Source organism: Cyprinodon tularosa, unplaced genomic scaffold (genome assembly GCF_016077235.1).
Source record: "Cyprinodon tularosa strain WSP-4 unplaced genomic scaffold, ASM1607723v1 ctg229, whole genome shotgun sequence".
NCBI classification, from domain to species: domain Eukaryota; kingdom Metazoa; phylum Chordata; class Actinopteri; order Cyprinodontiformes; family Cyprinodontidae; genus Cyprinodon; species Cyprinodon tularosa.
Window position 1 is genome coordinate 1023741 of NW_024038856.1, and position 26308 is coordinate 1050048.

The window sequence follows — 26308 nt, forward strand, 5'->3', positions numbered from 1 at the left end:
ATCAAAGTAAGAGACTTGTACACAGAAACATCAGACACACTTTCAGTGTTTTCAAGAACAATTCATGATCACCAGTTAGCTCCCTCTATTGAAGACAAACGCTTCTTGAAAATAATGGAAAAAGGCTTTCTCCAAGATGATTCAAATAGCTGGGTTGCCCCTCTCCCATTCCGGCACCCTCGTCGCAAGCTACCTAATAACAGAGAATATGCGGAGAAACGTTTTGCCTCTCTGGAACGCAATCTTCAGAAAAAACCTGAAATGAAAAGGCACTTTTTTGAGTTTATGCAAAGGCTGTTTAACAATCATCACGCTGAGCTTGCCCCACCACTTGAAAAAGAAAAGGAAAGGTGGTACTTACCCATTTTTGGAGTTTATCATCCTCAAAAGCCCAACCAAATACGTGTCGTATTTGATTCATCTGCACAGTTTGACGGCGTCTCACTGAATGATGTTTTGCTGCAGGGTCCAGACCTAAATAACAGTCTACTTGGAGTTCTGATGAGATTCAGAATGGGTCCAATCGGAGTTTTAGCAGATATAGAGCAGATGTTCCACTGTTTTGTTGTTCAAGAAGAGTGCAGAGACATGCTCAGGTTTTTGTGGTACCGCGACAATCAGCCAGGAAACGAAGTGGTTGAGTACCGAATGAGAGTTCACATATTTGGGAACAGTCCATCACCTGCAATTGCCATTTATGGCCTACGGAGGGCAGCAAAGGAAATGGAGCAAGTCTATGGCAGCAAAACAACAGAGTTAGTGGAGAAACATTTTTACATGGATGACGCACTGCTGTCTTTCACATTAGAAGCTGAGGCCATAAAGACAGTAGAGCAGCTTCAAGAAATGTTATCCGTTTCCAACCTGCGACTACACAAGGTAGCATCAAACAGTGTCAAAGTTATCAACCACTTCCCAGCTGAAGACAGAGCCAAGGATATAAAAGATCTGGACCTGTTCACAGATGATCTCCCCATACAGCGCAGCCTGGGGGTTATCTGGAACCTCATGACAGACACTTTTACATTCAAGGTTCCAGAGAACCAGAAACCATTCACCAGGCGCGGTGTGCTGTCTACGGTAAATAGCCTATTCGACCCATTGGGCTTTCTAGCACCTATCACAATCAGAGGAAGAATGATTCTCAGAGACATTACTAAAGAGGATATTACGTGGGATGCTCCTCTGCCTCAAAGTAAATACGAAGAGTGGAGACGCTGGCAAGAGTCCCTCTCAGTTTTGAAAAACCTTCATATTCCAAGAACATACGTCACATTTCCAGTGAGTCAAGCCAAGACAATTGAGCTTTGTGTTTTTTCTGATGCGTCAGTACAGGCTATCTCAGCTGTCGCATATTTGAGAATCACCCATGATGACGGCCATCATGAAGTGGGGTTCATTTTTGGCAAATCAAAACTCGCCCCCCAGCCTGAGCTAACAGTCCCAAGATTAGAGCTTTGTGCAGCTGTCCTAGCTGTAGAAGTTGCGGAAACTATTATGCATGAGGTAGATGTAAAACTGGATGCTGTCAGGTACTTCTCAGATAGCAAGGTAGTTTTAGGCTACATTCACAATGAGAGAAGAAGGTTTTACGTCTTTGTCAGTAACAGAGTGCAGCGCATCAGACAAGTGTCTCAGCCTAATCAGTGGAGATTTGTGCCCACCGAACTCAATCCAGCGGATTGTGGCTCGAGATCAGTCGCAGCAGAAGAGCTTGTCAACACCCTCTGGTTAACTGGACCAAGATTCCTCACAGACATGGACTCGACAAAGATTGATTCAGACGAACAATACTTGCTAATCAATCCAGATGATGACACAGAGGTCAGGGTGAACGCCACCAATGTGGTAACAGAGTCTTCAACTCACAAACGATTTTCAAGTCGCTTTGAACATTTTTCCAACTGGAAATGTCTCTTGAAATCGGTTGCCAGACTCACTCACATCGCTCAAAGCTTCTCAAGCAAAAACAGTGACAGCTGTCGAGGTTGGCATTACTGCAACAACATCTCATCTTCAGAAAGGGATAAAGCGGAGCGACTGATCATTCACACAGTGCAACAAGAGTGCTTCTCACAGGAAATCTCTGCAATCAAAAAAGACCAAAGTCTACCAAAGAACAGCTCTATTCTCAGACTCAATCCATTCATCGATAATGAGGGGCTCCTGAGAGTTGGAGGACGTTTGCAGCATTGTATGTTACAAAGAAACGAGGCAAACCCAGTCATAATACCCAACAAACACGACATTGCAACTCTGCTAGTGCGTCATCATCACGACAGAGTGAAACACCAGGGAAGGCATCTAACAGAAGGAGCCATTCGCACCAGTGGACTGTGGTTGGTTGGAGGTAAGCGACTCATAAGCACCATCATTCACAAGTGTGTGTTTTGCAGAAAGCTACGTGGACTGTCAGAACAACAGCTCATGTCTGATCTACCTGAAGAAAGGCTCAAAGCGGACCCACCATTCTCATATGTGGGCCTGGATGTTTTTGGCCCATGGGAGATTGTGACAAAACGCACAAGAGGAGGTCAAGTGAACAACAAGAGGTGGGCAGTGTTGTTCACATGCATGTCTACCAGGGCCATCCACATTGAGGTTGTGGAAACAATGACTGCCTCAAGCTTCATCAATGCTCTCCGGAGATTCTTTTCACTCCGTGGACCAGCCAAGCAACTCAGGTCCGACAGAGGGACCAACTTTATTGGCGCCTGTAATGAGCTGAAACTATCACCACAGGATGCCAATAACACAATCAAAGACTATCTGACAGAACAGAGGTGCACCTGGGAGTTCAACCCGCCCCATGCGTCCCACATGGGTGGGACTTGGGAAAGAATGATTGGGGTTTCTCGCCGCATTCTAGATGCTCTACTCCTAGATGTGAAGCGACCTCAGCTCACCCACGAAGTCTTGGTGACCTTCATGGCAGAGGTCACAGCTATTGTTAATGCCAGACCCCTTGTGCCGATTTCGACAGACCCTGAAGCTCCACTGGTCTTAACTCCAGCTATGCTTCTTACTCAGAAAACAGGAGCTCCCCCTACAGTTCCAAACAACCTGACCGAGAAGGACGTCTTCAAGAGCCAATGGAAGAGAGTTCAAATACTAGCCAACAACTTTTGGACAAGATGGCGGAAAGAATATCTCTGCACCCTTCAAGGTCGTCAAAAGTGGCTTGTAAAGAAAACAAATCTCAAGGAAGGAGATGTTGTCCTCCTGAAGGACTCCACTGCAAAGCGCAACGAGTGGCCCATGGGACTTGTTGAGAAGGCATACCCCAGCAGGGACGGGCTTGTGCGAAAAGTGGATGTAAAAGTTGCAAGACATCAGCATGTAAAGACATTCAGCCGACCAATCTCGGAACTGATTCTTCTAGTGACGCCTAGTAATGTGGACATTTGATTTAGTGGCATCTCTTAAAGACGCCAGGCGGGGAGTGTAATGGAACTTGTTTAACTTAATGTTATTCAATGTTTAGTTCATTTACTGAGGCCACCTAGTGGCAAATGTTATAATTGTGTGTATTGCTAGTTCACAAACGCCATCTTGTGGTCACTTTTATTACTACAACTTGTTTACCAGAAAGGAAGAAAGCCTGTTCATCCATTTGCTCTGAAAGAAGCAGTTTTTGTTGTGTTTTCTTTAATCTAAGTGCAAAACGGCATCGTCTGTAAGTACTGTTCTAATTTGCCTGTCATATTAATCATAATTCATAACCTGTTGACATGTTTTATGTGAAGATAGACATTTTTACTTGTATTAGCCCAATGTTAGCTTAGCTGGCATTCATTTTCTGTATCTTTGTGTGTTACAGTTTTACACGATTCTCATTAAACCCTGCTAAAGAACCTAATGCAGTGCTTCTTGGTGGACGAATGGGAAAGTGTTTAGCTACCTGTATAGCTGAGTTACTGCTGAAGGCCACAGTGCTTAGCGAGGCCAGGATAGTGACCAATTTATATTGGTTTGCCCTTTTACCAACATTGATTGGGTAAAAACACTACCAATTAAATTGGTTGGTTAAGCCAAACATTGGTTGTTACCGGGTCTGGCTGTCATCCACAGGCTGTCAAGTTTAGTGGATGTTGTGACAATAAAGAAATTGATTGATTGATTGATTGATTGATTGATTGATTGAGTAATGAAATGAAGAAGGCAGCAAAAGTAAAAATCCATGGACAATTACAGGAAAACAAAACACAAGAGACATCAGGGGAAACCATACATGTGAAACAAAGACGCAAAATGAAACCAGCAAACAACAACTGAAGAGGATGATTATATATGCCAAACAGAACAAAGACTGAGGTAATCAACTGATATGAAGAAGGTGTGGACAGAAGGATCTAGAAAGGAGCTGGGGGAAGGTACCTGACATAAGAGGGCAACAGAGGGTAAACAAGAAATGCATAAGAACTCAATTACAACCAGAAAACAACACAAAATGGAAATGAAACCAATGAAAGCGCAAAAAGAAAACTTAAACAGAACCGAGAAGTGCAAAACCATGACACAGGCCAAAAATTCCATCTGGTTCTCTTATCGTGAGCCACAAACGGTTTGAATTTTAACATCTTAGGCTGCTCTACTAAAATGCTGCATGATTCAAGCTTCTGACTAATGTTTAATGGAGTTGATATGACTGGACCTGAGTCTGAGGTGCTGAAGTCAGAACATCAAAGCTTCAATCCTGCTGGTACCAGGCAACACCGAACCACTGCAGGACCGACACATGCACCAACATGCTGGGCTCCATGCTGCGAGCTTATCTCTGACCCATCTCTCTTCCTGTGGTTTCCATCTGATCAAGGTTTGAGGTTGAATGTGTGCTCCCACTGGATGTGGACGTCTGTGCAGTCAGGCATAATGGAAAGCACCTGCATTCATTCGGCCAGCGAAATGTTTGACTGAAACAATGAGGGGGTGTGAATGGATGCAAGATAAATAAATGGACAGATGAATGGGGATTTTTATTGGACACTTTTTGCAGAGCGGTTTTGTAAATGATGAAAGAATCAAGAGAGGCAAATCGATCAGAGTGAAAACAAAGATAAGAAAAAGCAGTGACAACAAAATTATAAGGACTGAAAAGAGGGCTGATTTATCAGATAAAACAAAAAAGGCAGAGGAGGAAACATAAAGCAGAGGGGATTTAAAATGTCAATGGTGATCACGTGCACACAGGAGATGAAGGTGAGGATGTAGAGAAGTTGAAAAGACGAATAGGGGCTTCACCAAGGTAATTTCTTGTGAGTGCATGTGTAAAAGGCTTTGTAGTCAATTGAAAGAGGTTGAGCTTGATGAGGTCCTGTGAGATATTATCCAACAGTTTTACTGTAGGTAGAAATGAAAATAAATAAAAGGAAATTCTGTAAAGTTGAAAAGTTTAACCGGCATTCAACAGCACAGAAGTATTCATGCTATCACAAACATAACAACCATAACTTTCAGCAGCTTCTATTCAGATTATATATAATGGACCAACATAAAGTAGAGCACAGAGGTGTTTTCTTTGTGTTTGGCCCCTCTAATTTAGAACTATGATGAACGTCTTCTGACTGCAGGTCAACCTACAAATCTTTAAACATCTGCAGATTAAAAATCTGTCATATTGGATGGAGAACATTATTTTTTATTTCTGGTCATAGAATCTGAGTTAGATTTAGGCATTGACTTTGACTTGGCTATTATAACCAATGAAACTGCTTTGATATCAACTAACTAGCTCCAACTGGATATTCAGGCTATGTATGGTAAGTACCAACTAAATCCCTCTGCAGAGGTCTCTGCTTGCTGGAATAGGAAAAAGCTGGTCTTAGTAGCTGTTTCAACCAATTTGAATGCAGTGTTTCCTGAACCTACCTGCTGCAGCAGAGAGAGAGCTAACCCAGCTCTGGTAACCTAAATCTAACTCCCAGGGGAGCAACAGCGGGGCCCAATTGCAGTTTGCTGCAGAGCTTTTAAAAAAAGAATACTAGTCCTACCGCAGAGGTGCACCCATGGACCTGCTACATGATGGCCGCGCCTGCCAGCTAACCACCGTAGCTAAAGGGAGATGTCCTGGGCCACCATGAGTTATAAAATTATCCCCCCTGCAAAGTTGCCTCGTCCTATTGCATTGGATTAATCCAAATCTCTTTGAGAGCTGCTTTTGGGTGAACAGACTGGAGTAAAGACGGGACTCCAGAAAACTAAGGTGAAAGGCCCATCCACTCCACCGAGCCAAAACTGTAACATCCATCTCTCCCTTTCCATCTGATGCTTATTACAGTAAGTGCTGTGCTTGGGTGAACTAGGTAGAATAGATAGTTGTGTTTTATTGAAATAAGCTTTCTGAGTCAACTGCTGATGGCTTTAAGAGTTTTAACTGAATGCTAATGCTCACTGCATAAACTGAACTAACCACATGGGTCTGAAGACATTGCTACAGGGGACTGGCTGGCTTTCAACAGCTTCCATTTACCTCATGCCGACCACATTGTACAGGCCACGGTGTGGACTTTAACCTTTCCTTTGCTTAACCCATTCTCTTTCAGCCTCATCACAGTTTAAAGTTTAATTTCTGAGTCATTTTCCATTTTTCACCTGTTTTGACTGCATTTAACATCTCTGCATCAGAGTTTATTTACATTCATCTGCTGCTATTCTAAAGTATACTTAGTATACTACTCGGATTAATGTGTCTAACCCACATGCAGAACACTCTGAGGCAGATGAAAAAGTTGAAAGATTTATTAATAATAAATGTACAAAGTATGTTCAGATCCAAGAGGGGGCTTGACTGGTCACGAGTGGGTTCACTGCTGAGGAGGACAGAGAGATTAGTGGAGGTCCAGGTCTTTTGCAGGTTGTGAGCGTTCAGGTCTGTACCTGTTCGGAAATGGAGCTGAGCTGCAGAGGGGGGGAACCTTGAGGGTCCAGAGGTTGTCGGCAGGCTGAGGGCAGAGGCGGAGGCAGAGCTAAAGGAGTGCAGGCAGATCACAGATGAGTTTTCCTTCCAGTAATCTTCTGAGAGCGGGCAGGCAGATACTTGACTGAGGCTGCTCTCCAGAGTCCTACTGAGAACGAGCAGACAGATCACCTGCAGAGAAACTCTCCAGAGTTTCAGGTATTCAGGCAGGATCAACCTGGGAGGCAGAGAGGAGAAAAACGGGATCAGGTCAAACACTCTGGCACTAAAATGAAGCCCTCCGCCTCCTTAAGTACGGATCTCCTGATGAGCAGATGAGAGACAGGTGGTGCGGTCGGCTCATGCTCCAGGAGATCTGGTGCGCCCTCTGGTGGAGAAAGTGGACAAACCTCCAGATCCCAACAAAATTGGTCAAGGCAACTGGATTTAAACGGTTCAGGAGTCCAACCATTTATGTAACAGACTAAGAACCCTGGTCAGTAAGCAAATGAAAGTTATAATCACTTAACTGATAATAATTTATTAGTTTTAACCTTAATTTGAATGACCTATTAATTACTATAACATCCAGTTCTAATTATTTAAATCCATAAACTTCTGGTAAATTTGCACAACATAACTAAAAGATCTGCCTCACATTCTACTTTTAGAAATTCTAGGAACCACTAGTAAACCTGTAGACTGAGAGTTAAGTGCTCTGTTAGGAACATGGAAGCTGGCTTGGAGCTTGTCTGCTCTGTGGTTTCTGGACCGTGCCACCTTTTACAGCTGCTTTTTGTATCTCTGCTTCTGTCTCCTTGAACCTCAATAGGCCTCGGCAGATGGCCACTCACACTGAGCCTGGTTCTGCTGGAGGTTTCTTCCTGTTAAAAGGGAGTTTTTCCTCTCAACTGTCGCTACAAGCATGCTTAGTGTGAGGGTTTGCATCCGAGCCAATGAGTTGATGCAATCAACTGGTTTTCTTAGATAGAAAACTTTGAATCAATTTGACTGTATGATCTGGTGACCGGTATAGTGCCTTGAGAAGACGTGTTGTGAATTAAACATAGGGTACAACCAGATTTTTGATGTAAGATAGAGCTTGGCCATTTAAGGATTTATATGTGAGGAGAAGGATTTTAAATTCTACTCTGGATTTAACAGCAAGCCAATGAAGAGAAGCAAAGAAATATGTTCATGCTTTTCAATAAAAAAAAAACAGAGAAGTACATACAAAAATACACAATTTCTAAATAAATATGATGGTTTACAAATAATTGGTCAAATGTGCACAAATAAACAACTAGACTACAACTACTGTAGGCTATAAAAACAGATTATCTTAAGAATTCATGTGGAGAATCAAATGGATTAACTATTCAATACTGCATGAAAATTAACTTTACTTATTCCAAAAGACCTAAAAATAAGCTTTACTATGTCCATGGGATTTTATTGATGTGTATTCTATCCAACCATTGGCTATAACCTGATTACTCTTGATTGGAAGAAAATAACCACAATATATCCTGTCAATTTTTAACTTGCAATTCCTTGGAGCTCAAGTGGAGAGAAAGTGCTGAATACATTATGAAAGAACTACAGAAAAGAACTCAATCATTTTCTAGCATGGAAGCTTTTCTAGGAGCACTGTTGCAGAAAGACGTTGATTATACCTTCCTCTTGGACCAACCACTTATTGGTAAAAAAAAAAAAGTGTAAAGGCCGCCAAATAGTTGAGCTGACTGTGTGCCTACATGAGCCACACAAAGTCTGTTGGCATGTTTGCCTTAAATTTCTCATGACAAATACCTTCATTTTTCATTTGACTTTGGTGTCATAGGAGGAGTTTGCCTTCTAGATTAACAAAAAAAAAAAGAAAATAATTAATTCTCCCACAGTAAACCATTCAGTGAGCGAGAGAGTGGCTGAGATGCTACAGGTCTTTGCGACCTGCAATATGTTGATACCAGCTCTCGCCTTAGGAGTCAGCTCGGTGTAAAAACAGTTTTGTGTACTTGTTTCTGGCAAGAGGTATTATCTTGTTGAGCAGTCTGGTGAGACACCACAAACGTGCACATGATTGTTTCAATACGTATGCCTCAAAGGGACAACAGTAAGGACACTTTCCAGGATAGGAGGTTCCCTTAATGATTTAAGGTTTTTGAATTAAAACATTTTCTTTGTGCAAACCTATCTGCAGATTCCAACTCCAGTCTGCAGGACTCTGTGCTGATGTTCAGAAAGACATGTCCACACATCTTAAAACAGAGCCCTTTCACCAGGCAATAACTCAATTGAAATGCCTCAAACTGGTAAGGACATGTAAGAGGAAGCAGTATGTTTCCTAGTGCACATTCATTTAGCCTAGGGACCTTTTGACCGTTGTGACTTATTTGTCACAAGGAGTTCCTGTAAACCTTTGCATGACACATAGGCACATATAGCAGTACGGAGCACTTCAGGGAGTTAAACAAAAACGCATAATTTTCTCTCACGTTCTGTGTGCTAATATTCACACCTTTAAATGTTTGGGGTTTTGTAACAGAAAGCTCATCCATTCACTACATTCTAGTAACTTTAGTTTTGATTTAGTTGCAATCTAATTCCAATCTGATCAGCATAATTTGCATAGCATATATCTCAGTTTCATAATGACATATGAAAGGATCAGCACAGAGTTCATTTTCTGTCCTGGATTCTTACTGTTGTCCCCATGAAAGGTGATTTGAAAGGAGCTGGGAACAGGAAGGAAGATCAAACTTTTAAGGTTTCAAGATTCAAGATTCAAGAGACTTTATTGTCATTCACATCACGTGTTACATGAGGTAGAACGAAATTGAGAGTCACGGCCCCAGTTACATCCGAATATAAAAAATAAATTATAAAAACTAGCTACAAGATCAAATTATATAAATAGAAAAAAATATTTACAGATATATAAAAACAAGAAGTAGAGAATAAAATGTATATTAATAGGAATGTACAGAATGGATGAAGTATAAGTAATGTAGCAGCGTGGGAAGATATATCTAGTAGTGCAACATTTTAAAGTGCCGAGTGTAAACTGCAATACAGTGTCATTGAGGTGGTTAGGTATTTGAAAGGAATAAATGTCAAGAGAAACTAAAGGGCTAAAGCCAAGCATAAACTGTAGGATTTGTTGCCCTTTTTGGGCCGATTTTCCCGTTGTGCGTGAATTTTTCGATCTAGCCGACTTTCAGCCTGATTGTGCGTTGTGTAGTGTATCAGGGGGTAATGAGGGGCGATCAGCCTTCCGATCAGGAATCATAAGGTCGGGAGAAAATCACACGCTTAATATTCACTCGGCCGTCGTGGGCAAATCACTCAGTGGGCAACAAGGATTCTTATTCTTCTTCCTCTCAGATGAAAACACAGAAGCATGGTGGGGGTGCAAGGGAAATGGATTTCTTTCTGTAAAATTGACAGACCGTAGTAGCCACATATGCTCAGCCATGTCTTTGTCCAAATAGTTGTTGCCTTTTCTTTTTAGGGCTTTCAGCACAAAATTGCAAAAATTGCCATAGCAGCACATTTCACTCTAGTGAGCTATTATATTCCTCTTCTACTAATTTGGCTTCTGGATAGATGCGGAGCTGGGTCCGGCATAGTTTTTAGACGTTCAGTAAGAGCAGGTAGATCACTTTAGAGCATTGTTGCACAATGTGAGAACATGCATCGTGAGCTGTGAACTTTTAAACCCTGCGGTTTGGTCGTACAGCGTGAGCTGTAGCTGCTTGCAGTGAATGAAAAAATTTGTACAGTGTATTCCCGGCTTAAGAGTGGTGAAGAGCGGTGAGATTTTAACTGGGGTGTGGTTAGAACTAGAAAAAGTAAGCTATTTTAGCCTTGCTGAAACATAGAGGATAAGCGGAGGGAAACTTGAAACTATGCAATTAAAAGCATTTAGGTCATTTAATATTTAAGCAAATCAATTTTGCTTCGTTATATTTTGTCCCATAAACAAAAGCCCAATTCACTGAATTGTTATGACAGCAATGAAAAAGTGAATTAAAGCACAGTCATTGTCAATCTGCAAAATCGCAACATATATGTAATGAATTCACAACTAGCTTACTGTATTGGAAAAAATAAGTGAACTTCTGGTTAATCACATTTGAATTAAAAAGCCAGTAAAACTCAATTAAATTGACCATTCTATATACAGAGGGGGAAAGTTCAAATAAAAATTGTAAAAAAAAAACAAACAAAAAAACAATACCAATAGGCTAATGCAACAATGTCACATTTTAAATTAATTGTATATTTAAGAACAAAAATGTATCTTAATTTGGAACAATCTGTCTTGCTTTAGAACTGTAATGAGAACATTTAAGAGCTGATACAGCCAATACGCAGACTGCATTTAAAAGGTTTAATGAAACAGCTTGTATTATGGGCAGCCAGACAGGTAGCAGGCTTGAGGAAGCAGATGAAGAAGAACCCATCAACAACTGGCTAAACTGCCTGATTGCAGATCAGAGAAGACAGAAGATGACCAAACAGAGTGGAGCCAGGTTGTGTAGAAAGGATGCAGGTAGAACAAACAGGTGACCAATAGAAACAGTCCACAACATGACCAGAGACAGAGGCCTATGAGAACCGAGGCAAACTGAGCACAGGAACACGGCAAGTCTGGTAGTGGACACTAACTCTACAGATTCTCAAATGAGCTATAGATAGAGGCTTTCTGGTGAGATTAGCTGAAAGAGGCAGGTATAAATAGGCTGAGTAAAAGCTGGGAGGAATGAGCTTGATTGGGAAAGTGGCAGGTGTATCTGCTTACTCTAATTAGCAGATTAGAAGAGAGCAGGGAGAGACACACAGACAGGGAGCCTCCAAAAATGAAACAGCCAGGCAGCATCCATGACAAAAGCTAATTTAGAATAAAAGAAATGTATTGAGACCAACTTACAATGCCAATCCAGGAGGTAGATAAAGCATTATTTGGTGAAATTTTCATCATATTTAGCAATTAAGTGTCATTATTGGATCAGAAAACTTTAATGTCATATCCAAGTCAACCCTTATTAGAATAAAGTTTGCTATTACTTAAAAGAACACTCAAAACATGTCAGCATCTTGCTGAAACTAATAATAATCTGTATTTTCCAGCATGGTTTTAGTTAAGCTTTTAGACAGAATAAAAACAAAACATGACAAAAAGAACAATTCACAAGTTGTTTAGCTTTCCATAAATTGGCCGGATCTGGTGCTATTATTTTCTAGATTGGTGGTTGGCAGCATGGCTTAAAGGATGGCTTGATATTTTACCAGGGAAAAACTCTCCAGCATAGGTGGCCTCTATGTCAGGCCTCGGCTCTGAAACTATTTTGAAAGAGAAGGTTGATTTTACTTAGCCTCTTCCTGATATCTGGGTCCAGTCTTTTCTGTAAACTCAGAGAAAGAAAGCTGCATGCAACTTGTCTCTGTTACAGTCTGCTGGGGTCATTAGTTGCAAAGGAAGCAGACTGTTTGGTTTCAACCACAGGACTGGGATATTTAGTTTATTGAAAGGATTGTTTTGTAGGCATCCATCTTTGGAATGTCCTGACAGTATCAATTTCACCTGTGGTCTGAAAATTAAGTTTTTTTTCCCATCCCATCTTCATATTTAGCTGTCTGAGGCATTGCAGATAGATCTGTTTTGCCTTACAGCCTTAACAGATAGATCCCACCCCAATCCTATCAACACCAGAAGTTCAGAGAGGTTTTGTGGCACTTGGCCAGCATTATCATCTAGGGCAACTTGCTTCAAGGCCCTGACTCAACAATGAATAACTTATGGCCCAATCCCAAACCGGTCCTTAAACATTAGCCCTAAGCACCAACCCTCTTTTTGTGAGTTTCTGCTGAGGGTCTAACAACTTAAGAGTTGTCCCAAACTACTTAGTGGGAAGGGAGAGTGGACCACTCTGCTGTTAAATAGTGAGTCTGCATCAGAGCTGACTGGCTGGAATTTAGCAGCAGATGTAATGCTGAACTAATGGTGGAGGAAACGCATGTATTCAAATGTAAGTTCAGATGGTTTGCTGCATCTTCATAACATGGGCAGAAAATCACAATTTAGGAAAAAGAACAAAAAATATGTCATTATTTCCAAAAGGTTAGTTTCTCTGTGAAATATATTTCACTGTATAAAATTATTTTTAAGAAAGTTTGATTTCATGTCAACCCGCACCACAGAATTATAGTCATCCACATGGTGAGGTAATGTGTTGCCATATCACCAACTGCTTTTTTTTTTCGTATGAGGGAAGAGGGCCGCACATTCTCATTTATACCCTCTTCACATTCCATCAAGGTGCCCTTCTAAGCTGAGAGTGTGACTTCATTGGGTGTGACACTTGATTGATGGGTGGTTTGGGATTAGGCCTATGTTTCTCAGCGAGCTGTATTTATACCCAAATAAGAAGCTCTAATGAAAGCCAAACTCTAAAATGCTGGGTTATATTATTTACACAAACACTGGCTTATAAAATTCCCATTATGCATTATATGTATTGTAGTTGGGTTATCTTTATGGCACCTAATTGTTTGTGCTTTCAACTCATTACCAGATGCCTGTTTCATAAAGCAGGTTTCCTGAAAACTTTTTCTAAACCTGAAATCAGGAAATCTCCTAGTTTTCTGTTTTCAAAGAAAAAAAACCCAACCTCTGTTTCTGTTGAGGATTTGAGTCTGAGTTTGTTAAGCCTGCTTTGGGAAACAGGCCTCTGTAACAACTGTCAGGAATCCAGTTTGTGTGGTCTGTTTTTTGTGTTTCCTTTCTTCCTCCACCAGGTGGTGCCCCGTCCTCCTTGGGTCTCCCTGCACACCTGCAGCTCATTGCTTCATTACCTGTGGAGTGCTCTTAAGCTGCTGACTGCCACTTCCTTGGCGCCAGAGTGTTTGCCAATTCAGGGTACTCTAGCCATGCTCAGTTTAGCAGAGTCTAACCTGAGTCTTTGTTTTGCTAATACTGGGCACTCTAACCTGAGTTTTTGTTTGCCAGTTTTGGATTATCTAGTCAAGCTAAGTTTTTCTGAGTCAAACTGAGTTTTTGTCAACCTGAATCTTAACTTTGTTTTTGTCTTTGCCTCTCGGCAGGAAGTAATCCTGAAAACTGGATTTGTTCGGTCCTTCTCTCTCTGGAAGGTTCAACTGAGCTTCTAACTGAGCTGGGGTTCCAAACAGGAAGTTTCAATCCACTTTCCCCAAGAGGTCGTTTGAGCTTCACTCCAAGCAAAGGTTTCTTCAGGATGACAGCCCGTTCAAGTACTGCAGGAAATCTGAGTGGCAGTAAGCATCTGCATTCACCAAGGAACAACCGCAGTCTGAGTAACCCAGTCTACCCATCTCCAAGCAAGACACTCTCTGGTACAATCCTCTCAGTCTGGATTCTATAAAGGGCACCTTTCCCTGGAGAAGTGAGTCTGCAACCTTTTCCTCCAATTCTAAGATTCAAATTTCCCACTGAGCCTGAACTAACCGCAGTGTCTTCCCCTCACCTTTCAGTCCCTGTATAGTAGTGTTCAGAGCAACACTGGACTCATTCCCTCCTACTCTGAGCAGCACTGGTTTCATCTCCATTCTCAAATAAACCTGTTAAACTTTTCCCTGGTCTCTCTGTTTGGTCTTCTGCATCTAGGGGTCAGACCTTAAATAAAAAAAATCATGACAACAAGGTTCACCATACCCATGACTGTTCCAGACAGCATGCTCTATCCACCATCATCTCACACCCGTCTGACCATCTCTGTGGCAAGTCATCAATGAGAATAAGAGATTTGTGCACAGTACATATTTAATTCAGTGTCTGTTTTCTGGAATGAAATGTATTTCTCAGTTGGAAGATTAATACGGGATTCAAATCAGTTTTTAGAATTTTTATCAGAAATAGTTTCTGAAACCCGTATGGCTTTGCTGGTTAATGAACATCGATCAGCTAAAGTATGTTCACCTGACAGTACGTCCTCACAGCTCAGAGCAGATGCACAATATGCTCAACTCTGTGGTAGCCTTAAAGGCGCATTATACTTCTGCAACCGCACACATCAAATATCGCTTACAACGGGTCACGAACCAGTTTTGCTGGTATGCTTCTGCAACATCTGGAATTTCTAGGGACGCACAGCACTTTCCCGCCAAAGAGCTAGGGGGAGCCTATATGAGAACTCGCAAGAACTTCGGCAGATGGTCACGAGAACTTCTTTGGCGGTGCCAGCGGGAGTGTTTTTTTTCCCAAAGCAACGTGTCTAACCTTTCATCGTGGTAATTCATTGTTGTTATTACTCCTGGATTTTTAAAAATGTCGTGCCCCAGCACTAAATCGAGAAGAACGACCACACAGTTGGAAAGGCATACCAAGGACCAATCAGAGCTGCTTTTTGTCTGCACACTTCTGCTTGAGGTCTGCAAGGGTTTGCGACCGTCCAACGTGTTGTCAGGATTTTTTTGAGGTGCGCGACAACAGTTGCAGAGCCTCTGCGCAGGGGGTGTGGTCGCGTACAGAGACAGATTTGAGGGTTGCAGAGGCTATGCGTCAAAAGTAAAAATTGGCCTTTAGGTTTGCCATCCAATAAAATCTGGTGTATTGAAAGGCTTTCCAGGTAGTTACCAAACTTTTCTGGCTCACTCTCTACTTTGTGGTCTCACAGGCAGACAGATATAGCACACAATCTAGTATTAGATAATCTAATAAATACAATACAATTTACTACATTAAGAAAAACTACAGATATCAGACGAGTTTAACACAAAGATAAATCACTGCAGGTAAAAGAGACATACAATATGAGATTTAAAACAGCAACAGAGACTTTATTAAGATCTCTCTTTAAACTCAAATTCAGGCAAAACTGAGATTTGTTCTGCTTGTTGCTCCTAAAACATGTTTGACACACATGAAGCTTCTGTCTCACTTTGATCTCATATAGATCTCACTATTGGCAAGGAGAAATAAAAGAGATGCTTTTGAGCTCTCGCTCCCACTTCTTTCTTGTTTGAGCTGTAAGACAAAGTGATAGAATTGACCAAAATCCTGAGATCAGATACTATTTACACTCTAATACGGTCAGATGTTATAGAAAATGCTGATACAGGCCAGAGTTATGAGTGTGGATTTATTTAGTTATTTTACAATTAAACATTGAGCTTGGAACCAAAAAGTTTTACTCTGGTTTTTCACAGGCCCAGCATTTCCTTTCCCAGGATATTAATGAGGAAATGACAGACTCTTGTAAGAGAGAAAAAGAAAAGGAAGAAAGAGAGGAAGAAGAAGGAGGGAGTGAGGTATGTAGGTTTTCAAGGGTATGAGGGCTGGTGATTAATCCTGCATTGAGTTGACTCCACCGGGATTTCTAGCAAAAGAACGAAGAAAAGGGGTTTCTAATTGTCGCTCAGCCAAAGGTTCCCAAAACACTTACCTTCCTCCACCCACCCTCTCCCCATCTCCTATTCTTCACCATCCTGCTGCTAGTTGGGGGGCGTTAACCAGCAGACCTCCTACTACACATACACACCTACATACGTTCACATGCAAACACACACAAACACCGAGAATTACTTTCAGATGTGCAGGGAAAGCAAAGGAAGGTGGGCTTGTGTTTGTTTTAAATGCCGCCTCACCTTCCGCTGCTTGCATGCATAACTGATTGTAATGTTTTGACGCATTTTTAAAAAAGTGAATTTTGCTCCATTATTGTTACAAGAAAAGAGCAAATTTTGTGAATAACAATTTGAAGGAAATGCAATCCGGAAACAAAACTTTAAAAAACGTGATAATCAAAAAAATGGTTTTCGGTGACTGTTGTTTTCTCAGGTTTTGGTGTTTACATTATTTTCTTAAATGTTAGTACATTCTGCCATGGTCTGCCATCAGCATTTGATTTTTTTCTTTCTAATTTTAGGTTTGAACAATAATGGAATCAAATTCACTTCATACTTGTTTACACACTGCAAAACAATTGAAATCTCAATGTAACTTCTCTTTAAATAAGTCATTTGTTCTTGAATTGAGGAGGTGAGAAACTTTCCCAATGTAACAAGAACAGTTATATTTAAAAGAGTAATAGTGTCTAATTTCAAATGCATATTATCTAATTATGTTATGAGTAAAAATACTTATCCCATTGGCAGATCATCTGATTTACCTGCTTAAATTAAAGGTAAATACTCTTAATTTAAGAATTCTTTACTACTTTGCAGTCCATAGAGATAACACACAACCTATGTGTCATTGCAAAAAACATTTAGAAAAGAGTAAAAATTTCTTAAATTAAGTGTATTTACCCTTAATTTGAGTATGCTGTAAAGATGATTTGCCAATGGAATGAGTATTTTATAATAAGATAATTAGATAATACAGTATGCACTTAAAATAACACAATGCAATTTTTTCTTTCTTTCTTTAAATGTTAATTGTCTTGCTCCAATGGCAAAGTGTCTCACTTATCTGCTCAATTCAAGAAGAAATGCACTTATTGTAAGAATGAATGACTTATTTAGATGTGAATTGCAGTAGTACAGTATGTTGGAGTCCCACCTGCTTTTATCTTTAACAACCGAGATGCTCTAAAGCAAATTATCCTCAATAGGCTACTTTTGATGAACCCTAAAAAATGTTTTGAACATTTTATATTTGATTTATTTGCTTTTATATGAATAAAACTGCCAGGTTTGTATTTTTCTGCCACATGTGTCTGAGGCGTTTGGTTCCTCTGCTGCGGCGGCTAACGTAGTGGAGCCCCGAGACCTATCTAAGGTCCTAAAGGGAAGTATTGTGGCCTGCCAGTAAAAATGAGGAATAGTTTCATGTAAGCATTTGTTATTTCACTACCAGTTAGAGCGAACTAAAACTACTATGCCGTTGTAAAGCCGTCTCCCATTTGTCAGACAAATTAACTACAGCAATGAAAATTTATCGACCCTCCATGTATTCAGTCACAGGTGGAAATTAGATATCACATTTCTGCCACATATGTAAAGCCGTGCAGGAGTTAAAACTCCAACATGCCAAAGTGCCTTTTTAACCTTTTTAATAAGCACAGAACTTTGTCTTGTATGATTTTTGAACAGGGTTTGTCATTTAAATCACACATTACAGGGATAAAAGGTTTTTGAATTTCCATCTTTAATAACAACTTCAGTATTTTGCAAAGATTTGACATATATTGTTCAGGGGCGATGCAGAGACTAGTCCATACATTTATTACTGCAAGGCTAGATTGTTATAATAGTTATTATCAGGAAGTCCACAAACTGTAGTTAAAAAGACTTCCGCTGATCCAAAATGCTGCAGCCAGAGAGATCATATTTCTCCTATCTAAGGCTACGTTCACACTGCAGGCCTTAATGCTCAATTCCCATTTTTTTTTGTGAAATCGGATTTTTTTGCGTGTCCGTTCACACTTCCAAGTATATGCGACTTGTATGTGATCTACTGTGTGAACTGAAAGCGTTCAACTGAAGTGTCCCGCATGCGCACTCGAGGACGCGATGACGTCACATGTAGCTAGCGTCCTCAGTGTTTGCGGAAGTAAACATGACTCGTAATACCGCAGCGTATATTGCGTTCTTTAAGTTCTTCTCCAACAGGAGCAGGCACATTACGAACGAAATCTTTTTAAGAAGATCAAAAAGAAAGAGAGCCAGGTTCCGGTAAGACCCTTCGAGTTTGATCTGAATCGAGCTATCTCCCAAATATGAATTAACCCCTTGCTCACACTGGCTCCGGTGCGGTTACCGAGCTGACGGAGACCCCAACTCCCGCACACCCCCTCTCACACCGCCCTTTTGACTACGGTGCGGTGCGGCTCTGCGGCTCCGGCAACAGGTCCGGAGATTTAACAGAAGTTCACTTGAGTTCACGTAACTTCACGCGATAACACGGCCCAAATAAAGGATTTTTGCGAGAGCTTGTTGCGGAGGGCTCCGGCACGCCGCAAGGATAGCTTTCTTGCGGAATTTTCTGCAGCGACGGAGTGTCTCGGTAACCGCAGCCGGACAGCTCAGCAGCCGGTGAGAGAGGTTTACGTCTTTTTAATGACTTGGAATCACTGCGGCGCCGCACCCACCGCACCGCAACGGTAAGACCGGAGTCGGTGTGAGCCTGGGGTAAGTCAGCAACCTCACTTTCTCTCCATTGACTGCTCTCTGTGTTATCTTCCGCAATGGTTGTTAGTTTTTCCCGCCTCCGCTTAGTAGGACGCAGATTAGTAACGTTTAGTAACATTTGTCAAGTATCAATGACGTGTAGGTCGGATGAATGCGACCTGGCCGTACAGACACAGGTCGCATTTGAAAAGATCAGATACGTATCGGATTCAGGACCACATATCCAAGTGGCCTGGGTCGCATTTGAAAAAATCGGGTCTGTGTCGTTCAGACTGTCATAAAAAGATCTGATACAGGTCACATATGGGCAAAAAAATCGGAATTGGGTCACTTCAGGCTGCAGTGTGAACGTAGCCTAAGCTTCCCTTCATTTTATTCCTGATAAATGAAGAATATAGTTGAAAGTCCTCCTTCTCACATATAAAGCCCTAAATAACCCAGCCCCATCTTATATCAGAGATCTGATCATCATTCCTTGTACTCCTAACAGAGCATTTCACTCTCAATCTGCAGGTTCACTACTGATTCCTGGGATTTCTAAAAGTAGAATAGGAGGCAGATCTTATAATTATCAGGCTCCTCTCCTGCAAAACCTGTGGATAATTACTCATACAAAATATTTTAACCTTACTATAGCTGCATTTTTTCCTGACTGCAATTGAAGAAATGAAGGAAGAAACCAAATATCATTATTTCTGTGTATATTTAAATAGAAAGGCTGCTGTGAAGATATTTCTTCTACCTATAATCAGAGTGCACATTTACGCCTTGGATGGATAGGAAACATAATCCATAGCTTCACAAATAAGCTGCAGAGAGGGGATCATGGGTGTATTTTTTTTATTTTATAATAGTCAGTGATGTCTGCAGAATTAAATCAGAGGTATAAATGTTGTATGAGAAGCTCTCCAAAGTCACTGCTTAGACATGAGCAGTTAACATTTTGTGCACACTCTAATTTGTAAGAAATAACACTTCTCCACACATTCTTTTAACATTTTAATTCCCTAACAGCATCCAAGAGCAGGTTCGGACTCTGCAGAACCTCTTGTGGACCTGCAGCAAAATATCTTTCTGGTGAAATGTCCACAGGAGATGGAAGGGACCCACCTTCTACACATTCAGTCCAGAGTTAGCCGCTGAACTGCCTCCTCTGTGCTCCCAGTAAGCAGCAGACAGAAGTCTCAGATTATAATCAAGACAGCACCTGCTGGGACTTCCCATGAGCCTCGTTCACATGGCCTGAATTAGCTGTCCCTAATTGGCCGGCTCCCCAGTGAGAGTCCAGACCTTTGCTCAGTGATTGGTAAAGCTCCAGTTTTTTAACCCGCTGATATGTTGATATCAGACCTAGAATCTGGGGCATATTTAACACTTCTGTGTTATGATTTTGATGAACATAACAAAAATCAACCGCATATTTTCCTATTATCTTTCATATTACATTCCATCAAAAGGCAGAGTAAAAATTGAAGCTTCCAATCATCTCAGCCTGTTTCTCAGCTTTCAAGACCCTAACCACCTCATCTGTAGGTCTTTAAGACAGAATCTTGACTTCACCTCTAATGATGACAAAATTAAACCTTAACAGATGGATATATGCTATATATATATATATATATATATATATATATATATATATATATATATATATATATATGTAAAAACCCTTTTTATAGTAATATCCACCTGTATATTGTATCTATTAGTGAGATTCTGTTTATAATGCTATTGGTCTCTATACTTATTCAGTAGAACCCATGTCCTGTATTTATAGAACCATTAGTTATCCTGCACTTGCTGCTATTGCACTTCTGGTTAGACCTAAACTGCATTTGGTTGCCTTGTACCTGTACCTGTGCAATGACAATAAAGTTGAATCTAATCTAATCTAATCTAATCTAATCTAATCTAATATATTTCTACAGGAATCCATACTGCAAATGCTGCAATACAGTTTGCAGTTTGCCTACAGAGTGGTACATGATGCAGTCAAACTGGGATTTTTTCCACGCTGCACGATGCCAAACACCAAGGAAAATACAGGATCCTGCTTATGGACTTCAGCACTTCACCCTGACATCCTCCGCCAGAGGCTCATCCAGGGCCGACCTCATCATAGACTTCTTTATTTGTCATTTTGTATGCACAGAGTGCATACAGAACGAAATTGCATTGCATACAGCTTATGAACATTGCATTGATATTTCAAATGAAGATGAATACCTTTCCGGATTGTTATACAAAAAGTGCAGCAGTGGTCAAAGTGTAAACAGTGCAGTGGATAAAGACAGTGTGCAAATTGCAATGGTTCAGTGCAGATAGGCATTTGTGCAAAAAAGCGTTATTTCCTTTGGTTGAAAATAGAAATGAGATGAACTTAAAGGGCTAAAGGTTAAACGTTCAGCAGCATTTGATGCCCGATAATGTGCAATAGGTGCAGAGTTCGGTTTGTGGATCAAAGGTTCAACAGTCTGATGGCAGTGGGGAAGAAGCTGTTGCAGAACCTGGTGGATCTGCAGCGGAACCTCTTTCCAGAGGGCAGCAGGGACAACAGTCCATGGTGGCGGGGGCAGGCGGGCCCTCCTCATCCTCCGCAAGAAGTACAAGCGCTTCTGTGCCCTCTTCACCAGAGATGAAGTGTTTACAGTCCAGGTGAGGTGTCCTTGATGTGCACCCCCAGGAACTTTGTGCTGCTGACCACCTCCACAGGTGAGCTGTTGATGAGCAGTGGAGCATGGTGGGGCCGGTTCTTCCTGAAGTCGACGATGATCTCCTTCGTCTTCTCCACGTTCAGGATCAGACTGTTGTCACTGCACCAGCCCACCAGCTGCTCCAACTCCTCTCTGTAGTCCTGGTCGTTGTCGTCCCTGATGAGGCCCAACACCGTTGTGTCGTCCACAAACTTCACGATGTGATTGGTGGTGAACCTGGGGACACAGTCGTATGTCATCAGGGTGAACAGCAGGGGGCTCAGGGGGCATGTCAGTAGATCACCAGCTTCCTGACTGACTAGCAGCAGAGAGTGAGCCTGCTGAGCATCTTTTCCAGCACAACAGCCATCATCAACCTGGGATGTGTTCTCTACCTACACCTTGGAAGAGCCTTCTGGGAAATTTCTAAAGTTGGCAGATAATAATAAAACTGTCATCGGTCTCATCCAGAACAGTGATGGGTTTACATACAAACAGTAGATGGATCAGCTGGTGCCCCTTACTCAAGATGGAAGAGGTGATGTTGGACTCCAATAGAGTCCCTTTTGGTTCCCAAGAACCCCCTTTCTCTTGGCCTGAGGTGATCCTTACATGTAGACATGTAGAAATTGTACTTCCTGTGGCAGCAACAGAAGTCCAACTTTTCACAGGAACGTCTGCTCATTTTCTATACCTCCATCATTCAGTCTATGCCGTGTTCATCTAACACTGTGTAGTTTGATCCATCTAGAGAACAGGACAGGTCCAAACTGTACCAAGCAATAACGACTGGAGAGAGGATGATCAGGGTTGACTTTCCCTCCATTCAGGACTTGTTGGCATGCAGTGCCAAGAAAAGGCCAGCTAATATTTTGACTCTAGCCATCATTTTGTAGCCTGTCGTAGTCCTACTCAATTCTAGTCAGAATATGAGTCTGATACTGCTCCATAGAGCTGTGATTATGGGGCGTGTTTTGAACGAACCAGGAAAAAAATGCCTCTGCACTCAATTGGATAGACCTACAACCAATAAGAGCAACGGAGTGCGTGACGTATGTTAAGCAATGCGTGCAGTTGCACGCTTTGATTTCTAGATTTTTAGAATAACAAGATGAGCCTTGATCGCGTTTCTCTGTTCCTCTTTTAAAATTAATTTGCTGTCGATATCTTCTAGAACAGACCTAATAGCAGAATCTACTCACCTCAACTCTCCGGCGGCAGCCATTGTTGTTGTCACCCATGCGCGCTTTGGTCACATGCTTGATTAAGTTACTGTTGATCATCTGTCCATCATCGTATAAAGCCCGCCCTGACAATTTGATTGGATTGCCTGACAGTGGGCGATAATACTCGCGCTACTATGGAGCAATGCCAGACCGAACTTCCCGACCTCAAACCTTGTGGGCGGGACTAAGTTCGGAATGGCACCCAGGCTAATCATTTTGGCCTTATAGGGTGTTAATTATTAAAGTCAGCCACCACAGAGACTGATCCTCCACATGTCAAGATCCTGGCAGATGACTGGTCTAATTACTCATTTCACACACCTGCTTAGCTCCTGCCAAGTTCTCATCACCCGCTTATCCAAATCTACCTGCATTAGTCTCTATTGTAGTCATCAGTGCCAGATTATTTTATTTTAATGTATTCTAGCATTCCTGTATTCTGATTACCTGATGCTGACCTGTTCTGCCTCTCGACCTCTGAGCCTTTATATTCCTGTCCGATCTGTTTGCCTGACCTGTGACTCCTGCCGGATCTCGGCCTGTTTTGTGTCCCGTACCTGGAACTGTTAGCTGACTTCGTTCTGGATTCTCCCTCTGTACCTCACCAGATCTCTGACCTCCTGGTTCTGACAACCGAGCATGTCACAGACACCGGCTTTGGCTTCATCCTCTGGATCTTCCTGCCGACCTTTGTCTGCTCGGTTCTTATTTCCTGTCTGTCCTTCAACCACCAATACATCAGCATCTGGGATTCTCTGTGCAGCAACCGCAGCACCACGTTGGCAGCCTGCCAGCTGGAACAATTCTCACCCTCTGGGCTGAGACTGAAGTATAAGACCAGGTTAGTAACTCACATGTTCATTATCAAACACTTTCAGAAAGACATAGTGATTAACCGGTTGTCTCCACCCACAGAGGTCCCTGCCTTAGATGCTGACGGCGCTTACACTGGCTCAGTTTTCATTAAACCTTCTTAGAAATCTGTTTGTTTGCTTTGTTTACTGGATCCTTCTGTTCTGAGCTTGACACCCCAAGGCTGTCACTGAGTCACTCTAACATAACAGTCAGAAGATCCATGCCATGCATATTTGCAATATGTCAACCTTGTTGTAAAGTTATTTTACCAAAAGAGTATAATCAACAACAACAACAAAAATTAAAACAAAGGTGTTTCTATATTTCTTTTACTACTGCTGTATGTTTCCATTTAACTTTCGGAGAAATTCCTTTCATTTATGCAAAAATGCACAAGTATGCTCAGTTCTAATATAAGTTTCTACTCACAGTTAAGGCTTCTTCCTACTTAAAATGAACAGAAAGTCCACAAGATCACCCACTTAAAATTTATTGTACCACATACAGCGAAAAAAGGAGGTTCTGTCCTGATAATGTGTCAACAAGCTGTAAGGACTCCCAGATCAGCGTGCCTGAACAGAACGATCCGCCTCTTCTAGGAGAGTGCTTAGGCCATGATGGTCAATATCACAGGGAAAATCTTCCCTGTGATGAGTGATAAAAAACTTTCTTCCCTCAAGCTAAAAACAGAGCTTCAAAATTTCAAATATATTGAGATTATTAGTACTTATTTACATTATTAATCACAGTTGAGAGTTTCTCACACCTGTAGAAGGACTTGACCTTTCTTTTTGACAACCACATAGGTTTTTTTTAACTTTCTTGGCCCCCCAGTGGGTGGCAGGGAGGGATGAGCTCCTTCCTTAAACCAAAGGAGCTCAAAAATATCACGAAAATAAATAAAAAGACAAAAATATATATATATTTGATTGAAGCAGCAGGACAATTTTTGTTTTTTCAGTCAGTGATTAGTTAACAGAGTCTCGAGAAGTGCTGTGAAATGCGAGAAATGCTTGGTAAAAAAAAAAAAAAAGGTCACGGTGGTTTGCTTTGCCCTTAAATGTCCTGTGTCCTCTTTTTTTTAAGCCCTCCAAAGGAAAATCTGTGTCCATGATGGACCCTGAAGCAAACCACTTGCCCTGAATGCGATTGTGTATCTCCCTATCTGGGAGCAGCCCATTTCATGGTGTTGCAGTATCACACCACTTCTAAAGTCTGAAAAGCATATCTTGCTAAGGCAAAACAAAAGATTCGATTTTTTACAACTAAAATTGTTGGTTAATAAAAGGTTACTTCCCTGTGCAGATTAGCTGATGAAACGCGCCACTTCTTCTTGCCTTTGATCTAGAATCATCGTGCTCTGCATCACATCATTTGAGTGTGCATTTGTTTACAGTGCAGGCACAGAGGGGTTAAGGTAGGTGCAATCTTACACTATTAAAAAAATGCAGCTCCAAATTCAACAAAATTATTGAATATCAAGTAATTGGATTAAGTTTACCTAACTTCATTTATTTATGTTTTCAACGTATAAACTTGATAAATTAATTTGGTTCAACTTGATTTAATTACCTGTTACCAACTAAAGCAATTCATTTAAGTTGGAGCATTTCTTTTTTTTTTTTTAGATTGGATACAGATCTTCTTATTCTGCTTGTTTTCACACAACAGGGAGGGGCTGCGGCTCAGACAGCAGAACTCATGAGGATTACTCAGTCGCATTAATCAACCACATTGTGTGTGATTTTCATGAAAGAATAGCTTTATAGAGGCTCAGAAAGTAGATTTTTGCAAGTCTAGACACAACCAGGCATCTCTGCAGTGACCCCTAGAGCAGAAATTTAAGACACTCTTCCTGTTTTCAGCAAAGACTTTAAACTGTGTGTGTGTATGAGTTTTCTACTATACAGAGAATGATTAAGGTCCTCTGTTCTCTGATAGCTGCCAGCCCGACTGGAATGGTTTGAGTTAAGGAGAAGAAACAACGTGAAAAGAAACTCCACATGTTCTCTCACTCTACATGTTTCTCCTGTGACAGCAGGAGCCAAACTACTGAATAAGCATCATCTTCATCCAGAGTATTGGGCTGTATTTAATGCAACACTTGAGGAACTGTTTAAATCCTTTTCCTTCCCTGAAATTTTCTGATTTTGTATCAGGCCAGGACTTTTAGACCAACTCTCCTATTGATTTATGATTCACTAACATGTACTAGACACTAGCTTGTCCGCAGCCATGTTTTAGTAGTGTGGCAGATGGGTCGATATAAAAATACCAAGGCAAGATGAAAAGACATGTTCTAATGACCTGTCAGGAGACCGGTCATTAGAACATGTCCAAATACAAGAGATTATGTATGGGTCAGCCAAGAACTAAAGCAATTGATCATACTGAAAAAAACATAGTTTATTATTAATTTTTTCTCCAAGACAAAATGCTTTAAAGAAAAAAAAACAATTTTTTAAAATAGGAGAAATGTGAGCTGATTGAACAGTAGTTTAACCTCCGTCACAGAATTACAT

At 41.2% G+C, this 26308-nt stretch overlaps 1 protein-coding gene across 1 annotated transcript; it reads left to right on the forward strand.

Moving 5' to 3' along the window:
- The first annotated feature begins 2252 nt into the window (after nucleotides 1–2252).
- Nucleotides 2253–3947, forward strand: LOC119784576. The gene is made up of 2 exons (XM_038286678.1): nucleotides 2253–3676; nucleotides 3821–3947. Exon 1 carries the CDS (start codon nucleotides 2428–2430, stop codon nucleotides 3406–3408), a length of 981 nt encoding a protein of 326 aa, XP_038142606.1. The 5' UTR covers nucleotides 2253–2427; the 3' UTR covers nucleotides 3409–3676; nucleotides 3821–3947.
- Nucleotides 3948–26308: the final 22361 nt, after the last annotated feature.

What these genes read in the sequence shown, in the direction of transcription:
- LOC119784576 (XM_038286678.1), top strand. Translation starts at nt 2,428, where the DNA reads ATGTCTGATCTACCTGAAGAAAGGCTCAAAGCGGACCCACCATTCTCA.